This window comes from Marmota monax, unplaced genomic scaffold (assembly GCF_021218885.2).
Source record: "Marmota monax isolate L192 unplaced genomic scaffold, Marmota_monax_Labrador192_F-V1.1 WCK01_AAM20220418_F8-fsc00006, whole genome shotgun sequence".
NCBI classification, from domain to species: Eukaryota; Metazoa; Chordata; class Mammalia; order Rodentia; family Sciuridae; genus Marmota; species Marmota monax.
Window position 1 is genome coordinate 17,179,011 of NW_026693712.1, and position 23,661 is coordinate 17,202,671.

The window sequence follows — 23,661 nt, forward strand, 5'->3', positions numbered from 1 at the left end:
TGGGCAGTTCCAAGCATTGTCTTAACAGCTACAGAAATTTCAGGTTTTGCAGGTAGCATAGAAATCTAACAATACCTAATCCTTTACATTTTAACTCAGACCTTGCAGCTTAGAAACTTTACAACACCCGGTCTTTTACCCTTTAACTTTTATGCTTTAACTTCAGTTTCTTTTACCCTTACAATACTTATAATCTCAGCAGCTTGGAAGGATGAGGCAGAAGAATAGAGAATGGCAAATTCAAGGGCAACCTCAGCAATTTAGAAAAATCCTGTCTCAAAATAAATTATAAGGGCTAGGGATGTAGCTCCTCGGTAAAGGGCCCCTAGGTTCAATCCCCAGTACCAAAATCATTTCAATTTCCTGCTTTGTATTTTGTGCATGGGTAGGCTTCCCTTCCTCATGGCTCTCATTTATCCACCTTCAAGTTCCACTTCTGCTTATGTTTATTCAACATGTCCTATATTTCAGACATTATCCTGGAAAGCTCTATGAGCTTTGTACTCTGAATTTATCCTAACTAAACTTATTCTTAAGCTAAAAACAATTTTTTTTTGTTTTGCCTTTTCTTTGAGGATATGAGTACCGTGACAGTTGGACAGTAGACACTAGTAATTTCACCAGTCTGCAAATGACTGAAATTGTGCTGTTTCACTCCCACTCCCAAGAAAAGAGTTATACACAGACCATGCAAACATGGCTCATAATGTGTTTGAGATTCCTATGATTTTTAAGTTAGCCTTTTTCTCCCAGAAACTAAGTTAAAATGAAGTTAGGCAAATGGATTATAAAAATATAGAGTACTTCTGAACTTGAAGATTTGGGATAAGAAGGAGGAGGAGTAGCATAACCGAATCTAGTTCTTGAATAATCACCAGTGAACAAACTAGAAACATCATCTGATCCCACCACAGATTACAGCTGTTATCTGTGTTTTAGGTTAGTCTTATTGGAGTAAAAGGTTGTTGATAACCGGCCAGATGCTTCTTTTGCATCTTCATTAGTTTTCTAGGATGGAAAGTTTAGGCCTCAGATTAGTAACTCTTTAACCCCTCCCTGCCTGTATCCCCACAGTTTGTGGCTGAGGACCTTTCCCAGGACTGCTTCTGGACAAAGGTGAAGGAGGACCGCTTTGAGAACAATGAACTTTTCGCCAAACTTACTCTTACCTTCTCTGCCCAGACCAAGAGTGAGTACCTTCCTCTTTAATGTCAAGGTCTAGTATAGTGCTTAGGTGTCACTTAAGTTAAATTTCCCATTCTCTTCCTAGATTCCTCATTCTCTTCCCTTCCCTGGGTTAGAGGGGAAAGAGAGTGTTGGGTAGAAGAGAGATGGGTTTTCCTAATCAGAACAAAATAAGATGTGTTTGTAGTATGTGTTTACTGGATTGGGGAAAGAAACCTGTTGCGTGTAGGCATTCTGTGTCAGTATAACTTGTGGGAATATAAGATTAAGCTTTCAGAAGCTCAGTTTGGGCCTGTTTTGATGGTACTCTTGAATGAACTGTTGTACTGCCTTATGGTGCCATTTCCATACTTGAGTACTTAATCAAGTAAGGATTGGCAAGAGTTTTAACAGGTTGGGTGGCTGAGCAATAGTCTATGATAATAAAACACAATGTGTAATCTCTTTCTATTTTTTTTCCAATATCTGATGCTTACTCCTTCTTCACCGTTGATGCTTACTCCTTCTTCACCGTTCGCTCCTGTAGCTTCCAAAGGTAAGAATACAAAAGAGCCTTTTATTTGGGTCTCTTGAATATTAGAGAGAAAAGATGAAACAAATGTAACAGATTTTTCTCTTTAAAAAACTGATTCCAGGGCTGGGACTGTAGCTCAGTGGAAGAGTGCTTGCCTAGCATGTGTGAGGCACTGGATTCGAACCTCAGCACCACATAAAAATAAACAAATAAAATAAAGTCTTGCTGTCCATCTATAACTACAAAAACTGATATCAAAGATTAAGACTTAATTTCTTTTTTGCTAGATTTTTTTTTTTTCCCCTAGAGTTCCAAAATACCAGTAGCTATGGTGTTGACTCTAGGGAAAAAAGTTTTTTAAGTTAAAGCTCTCACATACTGTTCTTTCTTTGGAAGGTGAGGGACAGTTTAAGTAAGTATTATCACCATTACCTTACATATATGTTGCATTTTACAGTTTTCAACGTGCTTTAACACTTTTACTACCCCATTTAAACTGCAGTGAAGCCTTATGAGACAGGTAGATGTGTATAGCCTCTATTCTGTAGCATATATAGACAGCTTTCCCATTGACTTATAGTCCATGGTTTTTACCTTCATGTCTTCCCTCTACTTTTATTTATTTTTTGGTACCAGGGATTGAACCCAGTGGTTAACCACTGAGCCACATCTCCAACCCTTTTATTTTTTTGAGACAGGGTCTCGCTAAGTTACTCAAGGCATTGCTGAGTGACTGAGGTTGGCTTTGAACTTGTGATCCTCTTGCCTCAGATTCCTTCTTTCATTTTAGAAGAACTGATCCACTTTGTTATCTTCACTTTCGAATTCTTGTGATTTTGTTCTGCTTTGTGATGGGACACTTCTCATTTCCTGAGAGACCCAATATTTGAAAGATTTTGTCATGTATCACAATTACAGACTAATAATTTTGTATTTCCCTCATCAGTTAGCATTATTATTTACTTGAAGGTTAATCATGACACTAGTGATGAAAATTAAGAGCAACTTTGGCATATTTCTTTTCCCTGTTTCCTTCTATCCCAGTAAGTAGCATTTTTAAAAACAATTATTATTTTTAGTTAGGAACCAGGTTGCACTTTGTTCTAATAAGGAACCTAACAGAGTGCTAGGCACCTTTGGTCACTCCCAGTTATATGTGTGTTTCTGTCTAGAAGTGAAAGATCACAATGTTCAAGCCTATCCTTTTTCCTATCATTCAAGGCAAAGTGGCCATTTCTTCTGACATTTATCACCTTCCGTGCCAAAGTCTAGCCTTAGGAAATTACTTCTACGCTCTTAGTTAAAAAAACATGGTGGTGACCACTTATACTGCTCTAATTTATTAACAAAGAGTAGTTGACAGTAAAAGTCAAAATCAAATGATTTTTTTATCCTTGTGTTGGTGTTTAGAATTTATCCCTTTCTTGTACTCTGAGAGCCACTGCAAATACACAATAACTGGACCCCTTTTTTGTCTCCATCTTTCTTTTATTTTGTACGTTTGTATTCTTATTGATTTTAATTGGGGTTTCTGCAGTTTATTGGTCATCTTTGACATTAATTTCATTATGAATTGATATGTATTTGAACAAACAAGACCTCTCATCTTTTGTTATTTTCAAAAACATAACCCAAACTCTTTAGTACTCCATTAGCCTCCAGCTTCTGCCTAGGAAAATACTTTCTATTCATTGAAATTTCCTAGCAGCTTTGGCTTTAAAAAGAAAAAAAGTATTTTTAGAAATTTCTATCTTGGGATTCCACCTCTTGGGTCCCCTTCTTCCTCCGGGAGAAGTCTTTTCTGCTGTCCTTTAATAAACTTCTAATTTCTACTCTGAAAAAAAAAAAAAAAAGAAATTTCTATCTTATCATCCATTCTTTGTTTTTTTTTTTTTTTTTTTTGACAGGGGTGGTGGGGGTCAGTTACTGGGTATTGAATTCAGAGGCACATGACTACTGAGCCACATCCCCAGCCCTATTTTGTATTTTATTTAGAGACAGGGTCTCACTGAGTTCTTAGTGCCTTGCTTTTTGCTAAGGCTGGCTTTGAACTTGCAATCCTCCTGTCTCAACCTCCCGAGGCATTGGGTAATAGTCATGCACCACCTCACCCAGCATTCTTTATCATTCATTCTTTTTTAAAGAATAAGTATAAATTAGTCCACTTAGTTTAGTTTAGTAGTGGTATCAATTTTTCATGTAATAATAATTACCATTAATGAATTGCTACTATTTTGATGAAGGAAATTTCTAGCTGGTCTTTATAAATCTCTTTAATTGAAGTTACAACTTTCAGGTGTTACTCTGGCATACTGTTTTAATTTCCCAGTCTTTTCAGTAGGAAGCATTTGAGAAGGTGTTCTTGAAAATTACTAAATCTTGAGCAGTTTTCCATAAATGATAAATTTTAAAAAATTCTGGGATAGATTTTTTTTCTGTCATTAGTGCTTATTGTTTGCCCACTTCTTAACAGTTATTTGCAATACTTGAATGCAGTAAAACATTTCTTCTTTTTATCAGCCATGTAGCTATGAATGTTCTTAATCATTTCTTCCCCTTTTAAAAAATTATTTCTTTGGATTTTCAGTCTTTTATTGACTCCATGTTATCTATCTTTTTCTTCTATGTTTCTCTACTTTTCCTTTTATTTATTTCATAAGTCTGTAATGATGGAAGAAGTATTTGAATGTTAGGTTTTGTTTTAATGTCCCTCTTGAGGACAAAATGGGTGCTTTGATTTATGCATGGGTGTAAAGTGGAATATGGAGGTGCTGCATGTGGATCTAGAGCCTCATATCATACTTGTTGTGATTGTGATAACTAATTTCCCCTGTTTTCTTGAGTTTTGGTGCTAAGGCATGCAAACACAAATGATTCCCAGGTTACTCCCTTCCTTACAATTTGCCCGAAAAATAACATTTTAGAAAAAAAGACTTTGGGTTTCTTAGAGTTTAAATGTTTGCCAGGAAAGAAATTTCAGGTTCTCAAAACTTGCAAAGTAAAGACTTAAAGGAATCAGAGCTCCTTAATGTGACAACAAGGTTTACTTTGCTTTCATTACTTTATGTGTCTCTAGTATAAGTATTTCAGAAAAAAACCTTTTACTTCATTTTAAAAGTCATTCTTAAATACTGAACTAGTTTAGGTTTCTTTTCTCTTCCTTTTCTTTTTCTTCTTCTTTTTTTTTTTTTTTTAATTTCATTTTAATTTTTGGTGGTGCTGAAGATGAAACCCAAGGCCTTGCCCGAGCTAAGCATTCCCCCTACTATTGCACTGCACCCCAGGCCCCAGTTTAGTTTTAATATTGAAACCAGTGTCAGTTACCAAGTCTCTCATTTGCAGTTTTAACATTGATGAAAAAATAATGATAGGTTAACTCTCATTATTACACTGCAGATATTTCAGCTTTCAGATGAAGTAGCAGAGACATGGGTTAAACGTATTTTTCAAGACCATATAGTAAGTACCAGAGCCAGGGTTCAGACTCTAGACTGACTCCAAAGATTTTTCCTAGGGTTCTGCTTTCCAGAAGTGTATGTACTTGTCCTAGGAGCCTTTGAAAGGCTAGATCCAGACAAGAGCTGCAAAAGCTTTCACCAGCCACTTAATTCCTGTAAGCACAGATGTCCTTGAATTGGCAATGACTTAAGAATAGAAAAAAGGAAACAAATTAAATTAGGGCAAGTAAACCAGATCCTGGATAGTTAGGGTTATAGAAGAGAAGAGTATATTCTACTTATAGTGTATTCAGCTCTAGCAAAACTAGCCTAAAACTTGAAGAAAGTAAAACATGCGTATCTAGTACAGTAGAAGCACTGCTTAGGTAATTTCAGCCCAGTGTATAGCTGCCAGTGTTAATGGGGAAGTTATTGAGACACTTGTTTTCATCATAATTGCATTATTTCCTCACTTGCTTGCTAAACACAATTTTCTGCTATTTTTTAAATATGCCTGTTATCCCCCATATGTTTTATTGGTACCTAAAATCTCCCATATACCTACTGGCTTTTCTAAGAGTGGATATTGAAGAAACAACTACCTCACTCTGTATATCTACCTCCTGTGGTCAAAGGTGCCTCCAGACACGGCTTCAATAAGGTTTCTTACTAAAAGAAGAGTTAAGAGACAGAACTGGTCCTAGAATTTATAACAAGTTCTCTTACACATTATTTTTCTCTTGAGAATTAGTCTTGTATTTCTGAACTCTTTAACTTCTATAAGTCAGGAATTTAGTTACTTATGTAATTTATTCCCTTCTGGGGAATATAGTAAATTCAGATTTGATAGACAGCACCATAAAACTTATAGTCATTCTCACTTTATCACTTTCCTGTGACAGCAAGGAATCTTATATGACGGACTTGTTGACTTTGCTTTTGAATTCCTTGGAAACATATCTAGTAGTTAAATTTTATTTTCATCTTCTCCAAGGGAGCATTTTCATCATTGTTATAACCTCGGGCAGGTCATTATTTGAATGTACAAGATAAATTTTCTTTCTGCTTTCCTTCTTTCTCTGTCTTTTTCTTTTGAACCATAACAGGGTGAGTGATAACTAATGGCCTAAGTATAGAGATTGTTTTTCATAAGAGGAAGTATTCCTTCCTTTTAAAACCTTTTTAACTCATAAGATTCAAAGGTCCTCTCTTAGTAGGTGTAAAATGGACAATATGGAGCATGAAATACATTTTGGGAACTGTGAGCATGAGAAACAGTTCTCTAAGTGTTTGATGACAGTAATTTAGGAAGAAAAACTCTGGCTAAAACATAAGATCTTGGCCAAAAAAAGTTGAGAATTTCATTAAAAAGAACAAATATTCTAGTTAGCATTTGACTGTTTCCAGATCCTAAGGTTTGTGCTGTTGTCTCAGAAGTGAAAACTGTTGGCAGCAACAGGTAGGTTTACCTGACTGTCTGTTGCTCTTTCATAACTATCTTGGTTCAGGATTCAGACTTGAACCAAGTCATTACCAATAACTGCAGCGCTTCTACAGTCTCAATTTCATATTATACATACCTGTTCTACATTTTTATCTTGTTCTCTTGTAGTATCTTGACCCACAAAATTATTTAGCCCCATGACACTTATAATCTCTTCTTCATCTCCTTGATGACTTCTCTCTTCTCACCTTGTTAGAGTCTGTAAACAAGTCAAAATAACACCTGGCATTTTGCCAGGGGAATGTTAGAGTTCATAAACAAGTCTGGATGGTGCCTGGCAAAATGCCAGAGGGAGTGGTTTGAGAAGTAACAAAAGCAAGCCATTAAGTGTGGAGATTCCTGATTGGTTGACTGATGTATCTAGTTTATGCTAATTAGATAAGCTGTGTGGAATGTATAAATACTGCTCCTGTCCTGCAATAAACCGCTCCTACTCCTGCTGTATCAACGTACACAAGTTATTCGTCACCCCCCTGATTATTTTGCTGCAGCTGGACTGTGGCATCACCTAAAAATCCATGGTTAATCATTATAATAATCATTCCCCTGGCATTTTCTTCCATTATTTCTCTTTTATTTCATCATACACACCTGTAGTTATAAAGCTGTGAATGTGACTGGAGAAAACCACACAGCTGGTCTTCCTTGATATGCTTTCTTCCAGAATATCAAATGCTCTTCTTTTTTTTTTTCCCCCTAATTCATTGTCTATTCTTTCTCCTGGATCTCCTCTGCCCCATTTGTGAGGTTGCTTGGACCTTGATAATTTCGATTGCCAGGCAGTCATATAAGCATTTCTAATCCATTCAATTCTTCATTCTTTTAAATGATTACTTAACACCTTCTCTCCTCAAAGACCCAGCATCTCCCTCATCCTTATTCTCAGTTGAGAATGTTTTATTTGTACTTTACTGGGAAAACTGAAGCAATCAGAAGAGGCACTTCTAGAGACTTTTAGATCTTTTTCCTGTTTCTCTGTTGTCTTTCCTGTAACTGCCATCCTATCTAAAGGCAGTTCCTGGACTAACATGATATCTTTATTTTAATTAATGTATTGAATATACTGAAAATATAAAAAAAAAAAAACTATCCTCTCCCCAAAGTGACTGTGGTTAACTATACATTTTATATGCATACATCATTCTAAAAAGTAGTTAAGATTTAGTTCAAATGAGAAAATATGGGAAATTTTTAACCAGAATGTTACTGGAAAATTTATGAATCAAGTTAGTTAAAATATAAAATTACAGAAATGTGAGGGTATATACACTTTATTTTAAAAAAGTGTATGCTAGGCAAGTGCTGTACTGCTAAACTACGTCCCAGCCCTTCATTTCTTTTTTTGAAGTTTTATTTTGTCTTCTTCATTATTTGTGATGGATAGTTATATTCCACTCTCTGAATAATACAAATTAAATGACTACTCCCTCATTGAGAATGTAAGTTTTCAATTTTTTGAATTATAAGCAATGCTGCAGGAAACATATTTCTTTGCATACTTTTGTTTGTGCACAGTAATTTCTTAAAAGTAAAGTTTCTGGACCCTGATCACTGGATATAGGATTATACCAATTTACACTTCCACCAAAAATAAGAAATTATTTATCAAAGTGTCTGATCAGGGAAAATGATATCTTGTTTCAGTCTCATCACTAATATAATTGCATCAAAGGGTTTTCTTTGACTTTTCCTCATCTATAAATGAGATAAGGGAACTTAAGGATAGAACTTTTCAATTCTGAACTCATGCTGTTACTGGTCCCCCCTACCCCCTTTCCTTTTTCTTTGCAGTAGCTACCTTTGGTATTATTTTTCACCATCTCAAATTCATTTTTACAACTTTCTGGGCTCTTATTTTGTTTGTTTTGGTCAGATTTTCATTCTATGTGCACTGAGGGTCAGGCAATAGTTGCTGCTGCTTTCTTACAGGCAGTGTTTTGGGGATCTAGATTTACACTAGGGCAAAACTTTAAAACATTTGCTTGATGGCTGTTGATGTAGTTTCCACTAGAGACTTACTAGTGGAGATTTAAGGAAAGGTGTCATCAGATAAAGATAATTAAACTTTAATTCCTTCTAAACTGGAGGAATCTGATATATTTATCTGCAGCAGTGTGTTCTTTTCCTTTTCGCCACCAGATGGCACATGGAGCTTTTCTATTTTAGATGTGTCATTGTTACGTTGGGTAATGATGCAGTCACGTTAGAGAGAGGCACTGTCTATTAGTTTCAAGTACAACTGTTTAGGACACTGCCCTCTACCTGCCAGGAAAATTATTTGGAGGACTGATAAACAGTAAAATTAAAGCGGGAAGCTATTATTTTTACAAAGAAATTTTGTTATGGTGCAATTAGGTTTTTTGGTTGACTTTTTGTGTTTGTTTTTTTTTGCAGCTAGTGTTTTTTTATGGGTACAATATTAGTGTTCTTTTGGGGGCCCTGAGGCTGGAGAATATTTTTTTTTAATCTGATAGCTTCATGAAATCATAGCCTGACTTTCAGAGTGCTTAAATAAAGGGTAGTATTTTACCACCTTGGTAGTTCATTATTTATGTGTTTGTGATCTTATTATAACACATTCATAATACCATATCTGTTACAGTTTTTGCTGACGAGCTATATCAAACACATAATTGAACTTACCCACTGATTGTATATCGTAATTTGTTAGCTCCTCACTGTCTCAAGATAATGCCATTTAGAGGCTCTTTCTAACCAGCCACAGTTTGGTTTGTACCTGCATTGTATATTATAGATATACAGAAACTGAAACTTTATTTTTTAAACCCAGGGTGCTATCTCCCATGATCTGCAGATTCCAGATTTAGTTTCTGACAAAATATCCTTTTAGATATTGAAACCATCTAGGATCAGTATTGCATTAACTTGAATGTCTGTTTGTACTAGTAATTCCCAGTCTTTACTGTGCATAAGGATTACATGAGGAACAAGTTAGAAATATAAATTTCTGGACTCCACCTTCCAAAGAATACAAGCACCCCATGTAATTTTGCTATAGATAAGCAAATATGCCTTGATCCTTCGTTTAATTACCTCTTTTTCTGTTTTCTGACTCTTTGCCATAGGCTACAGATTGCTTTCTACTTTTTCTCTTAATAGCATTTCTATGTCTTTATCAGAGTAGATATGTGCTATCCTTTTTTGGGGGGAAGTGACTGGTGCTGGGGGTTGAACTCTGAGCCTTGCATTTGTCAGGCAAGAATTCTATCATTGAGCTATATAGCCCCAGCCCTATCCTTATTCTTATAAAGGTCATTTGAGATCAATTAGGAAACAATGTAACATTTTCTATTAACTGCTAGCATTCTGGAGAACTGTCAGAGGTACTTGTTTTTACAGAATTCTTTTCTCACTAACTTCCCAGCCAGATCTTAAAAGCCATCTTAGAATAATGTTTTGAAGAAGATATTTGGAATCAATGAAATATCCACTGGATATTTAGAGATTGACTATACTGGAGAGGATAGATGGCAGGCAGAGTGACACATTAGATTTTGGCTTGTAAAACAAAGATGGAGTTGTGAGAAACAGGAGGAGGTTGAATCAGACTGGACAGAGCCACAGCTCTGCAAACAACTCTTACTCAAGTTTCATTGTTCTCTTGCCATGAAGACCTGGAGTTGGAGATCAGAGAAGTATTTAAGAGGAGGAAGGGGGTTCTCCAGAAAGTGTTAGAGCAGAACTAGGCTTTGGATGAGTAGAAGAATGATCCAGTGCTCTCTTGATACCTGCTGGAGTCCAGAGCTGCCTCCCCAAGGAGAGTGAACTGTTCTGAGTATTCCTTAACCTTCCACTCTTGAGGAATTGTTGGATCTGAAGTGACTTTTGCTGATGCTGAACAGGTCTCCCAGCAAGGAGTATTAAGGTTGTTTCCACCATGGAATGTTTTCTCTCTCTCTTTTATTTTTGCTTCTCTTTAATCTGTTTTTCTGTGAAGGTAACACAGGTATTTCAATAGTCAGTATAAAAATGTCTCATTCCCACCTTACTCTTTATCTATTCCATCATTCTCCCTCACCCACCCTCTGGAGGTCACCATTCTTAATCAAGTTTCTTGATTATCCTTTCAGGATTTTAAAAATGTGATTCAATTATAAGCAAATACTGATACAGATTCTTGTCCTCCCTGTCTTTACCAAAAGGTAACATGCTATCTACACTGTTCTATACTTTGCTTCTATATCCTGAAGTTCTTCGTGGAGAGATCTTTCTCATTAAAAAAAAAAAAATCTGTTTTCAAAAAGCATGCATTAGTTTTATAATAAATACAACAACAAAAATATGGTAACAAAATAATTTTTTAAAAAATAGTAGGCACATTAATCCAATCACTTTGACTTCATCTTAGCTTGCATACATGTCCTTTTGTGTTTTTTTTTTTTGCAAATTCTTATGTAATGATGGACTAAACAGTTACTCATGCCATGCCAACTCTATAAATGTATGATAATTCATACTAGAGCCTTATAGCCATTATGGTTTGGAGAAGAGAAACTAAAAAGTTTTGCAAAGGGACCTTCCAGACCTAGCTCCTAGTATCATACTGTGGAACTATAGCAGAGCTTTGTATCACTGTATAGGAGCACTCCTCCTTAAGGACTATAGTCTTCAAAGGAAAGGGATGGTATACCATATTTTTGTCTTGTTTCCATCTGTTTTTATTCCGGAGATTAATTGCTCTAGAATTTAATGTCCTGTAGCTGGCCCAGTTTTAGAACTCTTGACCATAGCTGGTGTGTCTAAATAGAAAAATTACTGTTACGATTGATGTTTGAGGGTAAGGAACCAGGAAGCAAATTTTAAACACTCATTCCAGTTGTGTTTTATAGGAAAAAAAATGCAGGAGTGGTAAGAGTAGAAGAACATATACTAGAAAACTATAGATTTTGTTAGAGGTATATTTTTCCTTCTATTTTTCTATAAGATGATTATATTAATAATGAGAATGGCAAAAGAATTCAAAAGGAAATTTGCTGGTGTCCAGATGCTTGGAGAAGGGGTTTCTAGAAGTACTTGGAGTTAATATATTATTGTCTACAGTGCACAGTATTAGGAACCAATTTGACAGAGCAGGTAACAGTATCCTCTACTTCACTCTCTGTCATCCAAGCCTTCTGTAATAATTTCTCTTTGAAAAAAATCAAATTTCAATATAAAAACTTTATCTTTAAGCTCCCATGGGCAAAGGAGCCCCAGTTAATTAAGAAAAGGAGATTGTAGCCCCATTTCTGCAAGATGGGAAGGAACTGATTCTACAGTAACACCAATTCTTTCCTAAAAGTTAGTGATTTTGTATCAGATTAGAGGGGTGTGTGTGTGTGTGTGTATGTTTGGCAAGTAAAACTGCAAAAATCCTTCCAAAAACAATGTCCCCATTTTCCTGTCCTGCTTGCATTCTTCTTTTTAGCCACGGAGTGAGCGCAGTTGAGCTATTTTGGCTCAGATTCCAGATTGTGAGGTCAGAGACTAGGGATTGGAGGAGAAAATCAGGTGACTTTCAGTAACTGTGATGACGATGCTGCCCTCATCCCCACCCATCCTCCCCCCTTTCCCCACCCTTTCCTGGCTTCCACCTCGGGAACAAAGAAGGGGAAAAAAAAAAAAAAAACCACGGCAGTATGACAAAAACCAGCAGCTGCCTCTGCAGACTGACTGGGGGCTGGGTGTTTATTCCATCTGTTCTCTTTGTTTTGCTTTTACCTTATTACTTCCCTTCCCTGACCTTGAATAAAATGGAGGGTATTTCTGGACTCCTTTGTCTAGAGAATGGCTTAGAAATCTGCAATTTACTCAGTATTTAGATAGGCATGGATGAGACAGCAAAGATTAAAATTACTCTGCAGAACCTTAAAAAAAAAAAAACCACAAGAGTACTTTGCCTTCCTCATTCTGTTTTATTCATGCTTAAAATGTTTCTGTAATACTTTATAGTATTAGTTTTTTATTTAAGAAATATGAAGGGCAGAATTAATATGTCCTTTACTTGTTAATCTCTCATAGCAAATAAACAACACCCCTTAAGTCCAAATCTGTGGGGCTCAGAATCTAGGGTGTGGCAAGAAGGCACCGTGTTTGGAGAAGCCTGCTTCTGCGAGCTGTGTCATGCCACTTTACCAGTAGTGTTCCTTTTCACTGATGATCAGTGTCCTGATTTCTTTAGCAGATACACTTCAAGGGAAAAAATATGATGGAGGACAACATACAGATCAAGGGAGAATTTTAAAATGTTAACCAGTGCTACATATGAACCTTATTTAGATATTGATTCACATTAACTGTATAAAACACTTGACATTTCAGACTGCTGAAAATTGATGTGATAATGGTATTTAATTCTAAAAATCATTATCTTATAGAGAGATGCATGCTAAAGTAATTATAGGTGGAATATGATGTTTGGGTAGGGGCTTAGGTGAAACAGAATTGACCATAAATTGTTAATTATTGAAGCTAAATAATAGGTACATGGGACTTTATTATTCTCTTTTTCAGATGTTTGATTTTTCTCTTAATAGGACCCCCCCCCCAAAGGAAAAGAGCTTTTGTTCCTAGTCCCTTATTTTTGATGCTTTTCCCCAGACCTAGTTCATTGTTCTTTATGTAAACCTGTCCTATTCTTTTGCTGACACACCTTTGCTGGGTTCTTGCTTGGGGCAGTACTTGTAATCCTTACTTACTCAAATCTCAGAAGCAAATCTCCTCTTAACTCTCCTTAATTGAGTCACCGTCCTGGGTGTGCTGGGAAAGTATCTTTGAGAAACTCAATGACTATTATCTGAACCACCAAAAGTTTTGTCAAGTTCCCAGATAGAATTCTAACACTGTTTTTCTGCTACTCCTTCAGACTTCCCCTTCTTCCCAGTTCTTAGCACCTGATTCTTATAGCTTTGGGATTCTGTCTGGCTTTGTTCTTTTCCTTCAGGTTTATTTTTTCCCATCCCTCCTTACAGTTTGCATGTCCATGATGATGTAGTTCTACAGAATTTAGCAAGTGGGTATATATTTGAGCCAAGAGAGCAGTGATAGAAATATGGTTACTTTTGGGCAGGGATAACTGCTGTTCGGTTAGCATGCTGTTTATTAGCTCACCATAGGACCCTCTTGATTTCTCTTCTTCCCAGAATCAGAGTTTGTATATATATTGAAGTGAACTTGGTGATCCCACAGTTGTTACTCTCACAGAAAGTTTACTGTTATTTCCTAAGGATATTATTAAGTATCTTAATTTTTTTTTCTTTCTTCTTTTTTTTTTTTTTTAATTTGGTCCTGCAGATTGAACTCAGAGGCACTATAGCACTGAGCTACATATTCGCAGCCCTTTTTATTTTGAGACAGTGAGACAGTGTCCTCTAAGTTTCTGAGGCTGGTCTTGAACTTGCAATCCTCCTGCCTTAGCCTCCCAAGTAGCTGAGATTATAGGCATGCACTATAACGCCTGTCCAAGTATATTAATTTTTCAAAAATGCGTGGGAAATCAAGTTTCTTCACAGACCCTATTTCTTTAGAGAAAACTGTAACTGTGCTAGAGTCTATCGATTTTTTTAATTAAAAAAAAAAAAAAACATTTTGTGATACTGGGGATTGAACCCAGGACCTTGCACATGCTTTACAAACATTCTGTCACTGAGTATATCCTCAGCCACACCTGACTTTTTTTCTTTTTTGGTACCAGGGATTGAACTCAGGGGCACTCAACTACTGAGCCACATCCACAGGCCTATTTTGTTATTTATTTAGAGACAGGGTCTCAGCTAATTTGCTGCTGAGGCTGGCTTTGAACCCACGATCCTCCTGTTTCAGCCTTCACACCTGACTTTTTAAAACTTCCTATGGTGATTGTGTGCTCATGTGTTATATGTACAACAGTGATTTCACTTTAGAGATGTTGGATGAACAGCATATTTAATTAGTGGAGTCAGATCCATAGGTTTTTCAAGATGTTTCCACTTTTTCCCACCTTTCTCTTTTAGTCATACTCTAAGGTATTTAGCTTACTCAAAGGAAGTGTAGCAATAATATTATGAAAGGTGTTCCCTGTAGGCTGGTGGGCAAAGCAAGTAGTGTTACCAACCTGAGTGAATGAGTGAGAAATAAAGTTGGGTGGAGTTGCTTTGTAGCTCAGCCTGAGTCTTCTGGCCTTGTGGTTATAACTAGTTCTATAGCCAGTTTATGTTCTCAATGTTATTTTTCTAAAAGCCTTTCTCTGTCCTACTTCCTCTCACCTGTACTTCTTAGGAACCTAGTTTCCAGGATGTCAGGCAACTCCTACTCCTTCATTTCCTGTTTGTGGTCTTCACGGAGAGAAGCCTGCAACAGGAATTCCTGGGGAAGTGATGACTATAGCTGTGGGACTCTGCGGACCATTAGCTCATTGCTGAAGTTAGGGGGCCAGTGCACTATGGAAGGACCTCCCTTCCGTTCGGTGCTCTTACAAACACCATTACTAATCATAACCAAGTAGTAACTGAGATTTTTTACTCTGTTTTCAGAGACTAGAAATTATTTTCCCTTTTTGTACCTCAATTTCTAAACCCTGAAATCTAGAGTTCAACATAGGTATCAAAGATGACAAAATTGACCAGGACTCTTAGGGTTGATTCTTCTGACAAAAATAGTGAGAAAAATGGGGTCCCTGTGTTGGACAGCAGGGGGTGCCCTTTCCCTTCACTTTTTACTATGGCACTCCCTACTGCATTCAGCCATTTTAAACAGATTGTTTTTGCTCCCAGCTAACTCCATTTTGTGTTTGTGACGCAGGAAAAAAAAGAGTTGGGCAAAGGAGGGGTTTGACTGGGGGAGGGAGTGAGGCAGGCTGAGGTACAGCTACAGACAGACTCCTTTACTCAGCAGTGTCTCACCAGGGACGTGCCTTACTGCAGGCTGCCTGCATCCTGAGCAATCGATGCTGCAAGTCCCTGCCAGCTGAGCAAAGAGTGAAGCAGTGTTTGCCTCCTGGTTGCCTGTTAACAATGGCAGAGTGCTGGCTTTTGAGACAGCTAACATCTAGACTCTTAAGTCTAGATTTAGGTATTTTTGCTACCTTCTTTAGGGTTATATTTTTAATGATAGAATCAGCGAAGAAAAAACACCCCCTCCTCCCAAAAAGAAAGGAACCCTTTTCACTCAGTTTTCTGGGAAGAATCCAGTGCCCTGATGACTTCAAGGAAATGTTTTGGGTGGTTTTTCAAAATGTTTTTTAAAATGCATATGCATGTAATGCATCCACATACACATCTGTACGTAAAGAGAACCATGTGAACATCTGTGTGTCCATCACTGAGCTTATCAAACTAATGGCCAGTGTTGTTTTACATACCCGCACTGATGTCCTTCTTGCCACTTCTAAGTAATTATATATTAGTTGATTAGATCATTTAGTCCTTTAAGTAGTTCAGAAATTGTCAAAAAAAAAAAGCACTTTTTAAAAAGATGATTACATTACTGTTATCACATGTAAATAATTCTTTAACATCATTGGTCATTGGATATGTAATTAGTGTTGAATTTACCAAATTATTTTATAGTAGTTTTTATCAATTTTTTATTTTGAATCAGAGCCAAATAACATTGAGCTGTTAATATTGGTTGATGCCTTTATAGGTTCCCTTTTCAGCTTGCACTGTCTTGTTTCTTGTAATTTATTTAAACAGTTAATTTCTTAAGGAAAAGGAGGGGCTTTGTCAGGATGGGACTGGGAGAGAGGTAAGCTTGCTTTTTTCTAGAGCAAAATCTGTTACTTTAGGATTTTTCCTTAAGGCTACTGGAGAGGATTTAAAGGAATGCTGCTCTGCTCCTGACATGATAACCTGTTTACCTAGAGTCTTATTTATTTATTTTTTTTTTTAACTAGGGATTGAACCCAGGGGCACTTTCCCACTGAACTACATCTCATGCTTTTTTTTTTGGGGGGGGGGGGAGACTTAAGTTGCTTAGGGCCTTACTGAGTTATTGACATTGGCCTCGAACTTGGGATCCTTGAGCCTCAGTCTCCCAAATTGATTGGATTACAGGCATGCACCACCAGGTCCAGTTTACCATAAGTCTTAAAAATTTTCAGACTGTTTTCTCTAGAGTGCATGGTCATAGACATGGACCATGCCCTTTCCTAGGGCTTAAAGGGAACTGTTTAAGCTTTGAGATAATGTGTTTACCCACTGATTAATAGCTGCATTTGTAGGGTAATTTATCTTCAACTTTTTCTCCAAAATAACTTTTTTACTTAAGTGGCAGGTTTTCTCCCTGATTAGACCAAGTAAGTTAACAGCACTTTGTGGGCTATTTTATAGAAAGAAAGAATATAGTAATGTTCTGTTAGTGTTGAATAGCATGTGGTAAAATTTCTTTCATGACTTCAGGACTACATCCCCACTCCTCCATGTGTCCTCCATGGAGATCTCTGAGACTGACTTAGAGGCACATGATGAGACTATGCCTTTTGCTTGACGCTGTTTCTCCCCTTCTGAAATGGGTCAAAGAGATTGACCTTCAGCATCCATAGGAGATGGTATTCCCTTGTTCTAGGGGAGAGCACAGGTTACAGAAAGGAGGTTGCAGGGCCTGACACCTTGGCACAGCTGGAAGGTCATTTGTAAAGTCTGGTCTTTGAAGCTTAGATTGACTCCTTGCCTAGTTTGGAAGCTGTAGTTCCCACTAGCAAAGCTTAGAATCTACTGAAAAAAAAAAAAAAGTCAGGGTTGTAGCAGCTATCAACATAGACATTGTTTTGCCACGTTTTAATCAAAGAGTCAGCTAGGTGATCAGGGTCTCTTTTCTGCTTCTCTTAGAAGAATTAGTCTTCCCAAATAAGATTCTCCTTTTCCCTTTTTTGCTGAGCTCTTGTTGGTACCCACCTCTGTTTTTTGTCTCCTGTGAGTTTCATACATTCTATAAATTGAAATTACTGAGCTCTTAATATCATTTTTAGTGTAAGGCATGACATATGAGGCCTTTGTTCCATTGTCCTGGTGGAAATGGGGCTGGACATTTTAAGCCTTGACAGGGTTTTACATTAAATGCTGAAATATTTACATGCTGAATTAGCACTGCATTCCTGTAACAGGACTGGGAAGGCTACAAATGGGAGCATCCTATGGGTTCTACATGTGACTGTCTTTACTGCTGGTTGTCAGCAAGAGTCCCTCCCAACTCATTGTTGAAGCTAAACCAGAGCTAGCTATTTAAGGATATGAAAATACAGGGAATACCCAAGCCATGCTTTTCTTCTCTTTCTCTCAGTTTCCTGGTGGGTGAAAGTTTTAAAAGTTTTCACATAGTGGGCTCAGGCTGTGGCTTAGTGGTAGAGCGTTTGCCTAGCAAGTGTGAGGCTTGATCCTCAGCACCACATAAATAAATAAAATAAAGATATTGTGTCTATCTACAACTAAAATAATATTTTTAAAAAAAATTTACACATAGTGACATTATTGCACTACATTAACAAATTAAACAATTTTATTCTGTCCATATTCCTTTGTAGTCTTTGCCTGGGCTGTATATATAGCATTTACCTGGTTTTACATGGTTATAATGTATGTGTATCCTGGGGTTTTATTCTTTATTTCATGTTGAAGTATATAAATCCATATATGTAGGTCAATGGATTTTCAAAAATTAAAAATGAAGGGGCTGGGAATATAGTTGAGTGGTAGAATACTTGCCTAGCATGCATGAAGCCTGAGTTCAGTCCCCAGTACAAATAAAAAATTGAAGAAATGTACATCCACGTAATCAATACTCAGATCAAGAAAAAGAATGTTGCTAAGACCTAGATTCCTCTCTCACCCACTTTGAATTATAGCTAGTCCCCTATCCTCCCTACCCCAGTATCCTAATTTCCATCTGGCTCCTATCTACAGTATATTACAACAGAATATCTAGTATATTTTCGTGTTTGCTTGCTCTGGCAATACCCATTAAATACCTTCAGAATTGCCAACTCACACCACTTTGAAAAGCAAATCTCCTAATTAGAATTTTATATTCATTTATATCCAGCCTACTTGGTTGTTTATATTATATAATTCTCAAATCCATCTACTTCTGTTTATCTCCAGCCCTGCCATAACCTTACGCCATGCCTTCATCATCTCTTAACCTGGAACACTACTGGTGTGGGTGTGGGTGTGGGTGCGGGTGCGGGTGCGGGTACGGATGGGGGGTGTGGCTGTCATTTGTGTATTTCTGTCCTGTGTACGAAGAAAAAAAAAAAGTGTGTGTAACCAGTTTCATCAACAGCCATCATCTATTCTATATTAATACTTTAAGTGATATGTTTTCTCTTTTTCCTGATTTATAAATTGAAGATTTTATCTGTGGCTGCCCTGCTATGAAAGTGGGGTGTTATACTACCTTCCCTTTTCTCTCCTTCAATTATCATCTAATTTTTTAGGTCTTTTAATGTTTTAATCTTCTTTCTGTTAAGTATATCAAAAATATAGAAAGCTGCATGAAACAAATATATAGCCTAATGAATTATCATAAGGTGGGAAACTCTAATAATCAAACGTCAGAAGGTAGGAACTTTCTAGAAAGCCACTAGGAAACCTTCATATGCTCCCTTTTACAAGAACAGCGATTATTTTGATTGTCATGATAATCAATTTGTCATTTTTCATTAGAGTTTTGTCACCCAAGTGTACATTTCTGAACATCATAGTGTAGTTTGCCTGTGGTTTTATTTATTTATTTTTAATTAATTAATTAATTTTTTTTTTTTTTGAGAAGGATCTTGCCACATTGCCCAGGCTGACTTCAAACTTGGGCTAAAGTGATCCTCCTGTCTCGGCCTTTTGGAATAGCTGAGAGTAGGCACTGGTCACCATGCCCAACTTGCCTAAATATTTTTTCATGTCTCCCTTAATTTATAGGTTCCTCCTCTTCTGTTTTAAATCCTTTTGTTGTTAAAACGTTATCATTTACCCTATGAGCTTTTTCCATAATCTGGATTTTGCACTTGTATCCTCATAGTGTAGTTTTGTGTATTTCTGTTCCTTATGTTTGCTGTAAATTGATAATTGAATCTAAAGGCTTGATCAGAGTCAGGTTCCATTCGTGTATTTGTTTTTTTTTTTTTTAATTTTTAATATTTATTTTTCAGTTTTTGGTGGACACAACATCTTTGTTTGTATGTGGTACTGAGGATCGAACCTGGGCCGCATGCATGCCAGGCGAGCACGCTACCGCTTGAGCCACATCCCCAGCCCCGTGTATTTGTTTTTTCTAAGACATCTTTTTAATAGGTATTAGGTTCCTATTTGGAAAGCACATCGTATCTAGTTGTCCCTTCTGGGGACAACTGTTGATTCTCAGTGCACAGAGTGCATAGATCTATTATTTCATTAGGGTTACAAAGCTGTGATATTCCAAACAAATGGAATTCCTTAAATAGTCTAAAATATTAATCCTTTGTCAGTTATATGTATCACAAATACCCTCTTGACTCTGTGGCTTCTCTTTTCTCTGTTTTTATTAGTATGTTTTATTTCTCTGTTTTTATTAGTATGTCGATAGATAGAAGTAAAGAATTTGGGTTCTTCAGCCTTTCCTTTTATGGTTAATGCATATTATATTAAGAAATCCTTTAGTCATCAATATCATTAATCCTATAGTTTTGCCTCTTGTATTAAGATTTTTAATTGACATGTAAAGGATTTACTTGCATATGAATACATTTTTTTCCATATGGATGTCCATACTTATTGGTAAGTCTGTCCTTTTCCTATACATCTGACATACTCATTTGTTATATTAAGTGCTGATTTATGCTTGGATTTGTTTTCTAGACTATACTCTATTTGAATCATTTTGTCTCTCTATATTCCAGTACTGCATGCTCTTAGTTATCAGTTTTATATTTTGTATTGATATGCCCAATCTTTTGTTGGTTCTTTGACAATGTCCTCACTCCTCTTGGTCCTTTCTTTTTTCATTTAAATCTTAGAATCAGCTTGTCAACTTAAAAAATGAAATGTCTTGGTATCTTAATTCTGTTGACTCAATAAATCAATCTGGGAAAAATGACATTGAGTCTTTTCATCTATTACCCTATCTGTCTACATTCTCTATTTTTAAATGTTTTTCAGTAAGTTTTATAGTTTCTCCATGGATATCTTAACTTTATTAATTATTTTTTTGGGGGTTGGGCATTCTAGGGATAGGACCCAGGCCTTTGAATATGCAAGACAAGCACTCTACCACTGAGCTATATCATACCCCCAACTTTATATGACTTTTTTAAAATTAAATTTTGTTTGCTTATAACTTACCAATACATGCTTTTAGATTTTTCTATATTGACAGTCATCTTTATGTAATTAGTGTTATTTCTTCCTAATATTCAGAACTTTTGTTTCTTCTTGCTTTACTGTACTGGCTAAGACCTACAGACAACGTTGCTGAATGGAATTGATTATAATGAATCTCCTTCTCTTGCTTGTAATCTATGAGGGAAGTTTTTAGCATTTTACCATTAAGTTCGATTTTTGTCTTCAGCTTTTGGTAGATACTGTTTGTCAAATTAAGGAAGTTTCTTTCTTTTCCTAGTTTGCTAAGTATTTATTGTGAATGGATATTGAATTTTGTCAAAAACTTTTTTTTTTTAATCTTTATTTTTATGTGGTGCTGAGAATCGAACCCAGTGTCTCACGCATGCCAGGCAAGCGCACTACCATTTGAGCCACATCCCCAGCCCCTCAAATGCTTTTTTTTTTAAATATTTATTTTTTAGTTATAGGTGTACACAATATCTTTATTTTATTTTTTTATGTGGTGCTAAGGATCAAATCCAGAGCACTCTAACTCTGAGCCACAACCCCAGCCCCTCAAATGCTTTTTTTGTACCGTCAAGATGTTTATATAATTTTTCTCCTTCAATCTGTGATTATGATAAAGCACACTTATTAATATCTGGTACACAGATCTTGTACTCCTAAAATAAATTCAACTTGGTATTATCTATTATTATTCTTATTTTGCATGGCATAATTCAGTTTGCTTTTTCTTTAGGAATTTTTTTTTTTTTGGCCTGTGTTGATCAATGAAAATATCTAATTTTTTTTTAATAAAATTCTTTCACATTTTGGAATTAAAGTTATGCCAGCCTCACAAAATGAGATGGGAAATACTTTTTCTGTGGGAGAATTTTTGCATGATATTGGGGAAAATATTTATTACTTAAGTGTTTGAAATAATTAGCTGGTAAAGTCATCAGGGTCTATTAGGGAATTTTTAAAAAATATTTTTAGTTGTAGATGAACATAATACTTTTATTTTGTTTATTTAGTTTTTTTTTATGTGGTGCTGGGGATCAAACTCATTGCTTCATGCATGCTAGGCAAGTGCTCTACCATTAGGCCACAACCCCATCCCCTACTAGGGAATTTATGAACATTAATTTCTTTTATGGTTATAGGAATATTCTGGTTTTCTCATATTAAGTTTTCACTCAGTTTTTAAAGTATTTTTCTAGAAATGTGTCCATTTTATTTGAATTTTCATCTATATTTTATATGAAATTATTCATCTTTTTTTTTTTTTTTTTTTTTTTTTGGTACTGGGGGATTGAACTTTGGGGCACTCAAAAACGGAGTCACATCCCCAGCCCTATTTTGTATTTTTCTTCTTGGAGATGAGTCTCACTGAGTTGCTTAGCATCTTGCTTTTGCTAAGACTTACTTTGAACTCACGATCCTCCTGTCTCAGCTTCCCAAGCCACTGGGGAAATATTCGTCTTAATGCCTGTAGCATACTTAGTTTAGTCCTGTTTTTGTTACTATGCCTAATCTCTCTGTCACCTGTCTCATTTTTTTATTGGTAAATTATAACTATAAATTATAGGCATCATTGTGATATGTTCATGCCTTTTCTTTGATCCTCTTTTCATTTTTAAATATTCATCAGTCTGACCAGAGGTTTGTTGAATTTATAGTCTCAAAGAAAAGGGAAGGAAAATAACTTCTGGTTTTGTAAGTCTTTTCTGCTATAAATTTAACTCATTTCTGTTCTTATCTGTATTTTAAAATTTTCCTTATTTGTAGTAGCTGGGTGTGGTGGCATATACCTGTCATCCCAGCAACTTGAGAGGCTTGAGGCAGAAGGATTATAAGCTTAAAGCCAGCCTTAGCAATTTAGTGATATCCTAAGCAAGTTAATGAGACCCTATCTTGAAAATGAAAAATAGAGGGCTGGGGATGTGATGATTTCAGTGGTTAAGCACCCCTGGGATCAATAATAATAATACAAATTTCTTTAATTGTATTTTATTGTTCTTATTCTTATTTCTTGAAATAAATGCTTCACTCCTTAGTTTTCAGTCTTTTTCTCCCCTCCTCATACATGCATTTGAAGCTAAGTTTCTGTTTAAATTATATTTTAGGTATATTTAAGGGATATAAGTTTTGATAGGAAGCATATTAATTTTCTAGGGCTGCTATAACACAGTAGCCTCGACAGGAGGGTGGTGGTGTTTAACTAAGTTGGATTTCTCACAGTTCTAGAAGTTCAAGATGTTAATAGGTTTATTTTCTTCTGAAGTCTTTCTCCTTTACTTATAGATGGCCACTATGTCATCACATGCTTTTTTCTTCTGTGTCTTCATTTCGGTGTTTCCAAATTTCTTCTTTATGTAACACTACTAGTTAGATTGGATTAGAGACCACCTTAAGGGTCAATTTGAACTCAAAGACCCTATCTACAAGTACAATTACATTTTGTGGCTTGGGGGTTGAGTTAGGACTTTATCATGAATTTTGGGAGGACACAATTCAACTATAACAGGAAGCATTTTTTATTGTCACTAAGTTCAATACATCTTTTTATTTCCATTATGATATGTTTTCTGTGGGTTACTTACAAGTGTTTAATTTCCATATATATGGAGTATATGTTTCCTATTGCTGTTATAATAAATTACCACAATTTTAGTTTCTTAAAACAATTCAAATTTATTGTCTTTCAATTCTAGAGGAATTTATTTTCTTTCAGTTTTGGAGGACTTAAGTCCT

General features: G+C 36.1%; 1 protein-coding gene across 2 annotated transcripts in view; it reads left to right on the plus strand.

The window, feature by feature from the left end:
• Positions 1–23,661, plus strand: part of Diaph1 (diaphanous related formin 1) — a 94,614-nt gene that overhangs the window by 39,009 nt on the left and 31,944 nt on the right. For both annotated transcript variants that reach the window (XM_046460174.2, XM_046460173.2), the window contains 2 exons: positions 1,075–1,189; positions 1,712–1,720. In XM_046460174.2, coding sequence (XP_046316130.1) covers positions 1,075–1,189; positions 1,712–1,720 — 124 coding nt within the window. The remainder of the gene's footprint in view (positions 1–1,074; positions 1,190–1,711; positions 1,721–23,661) is intronic.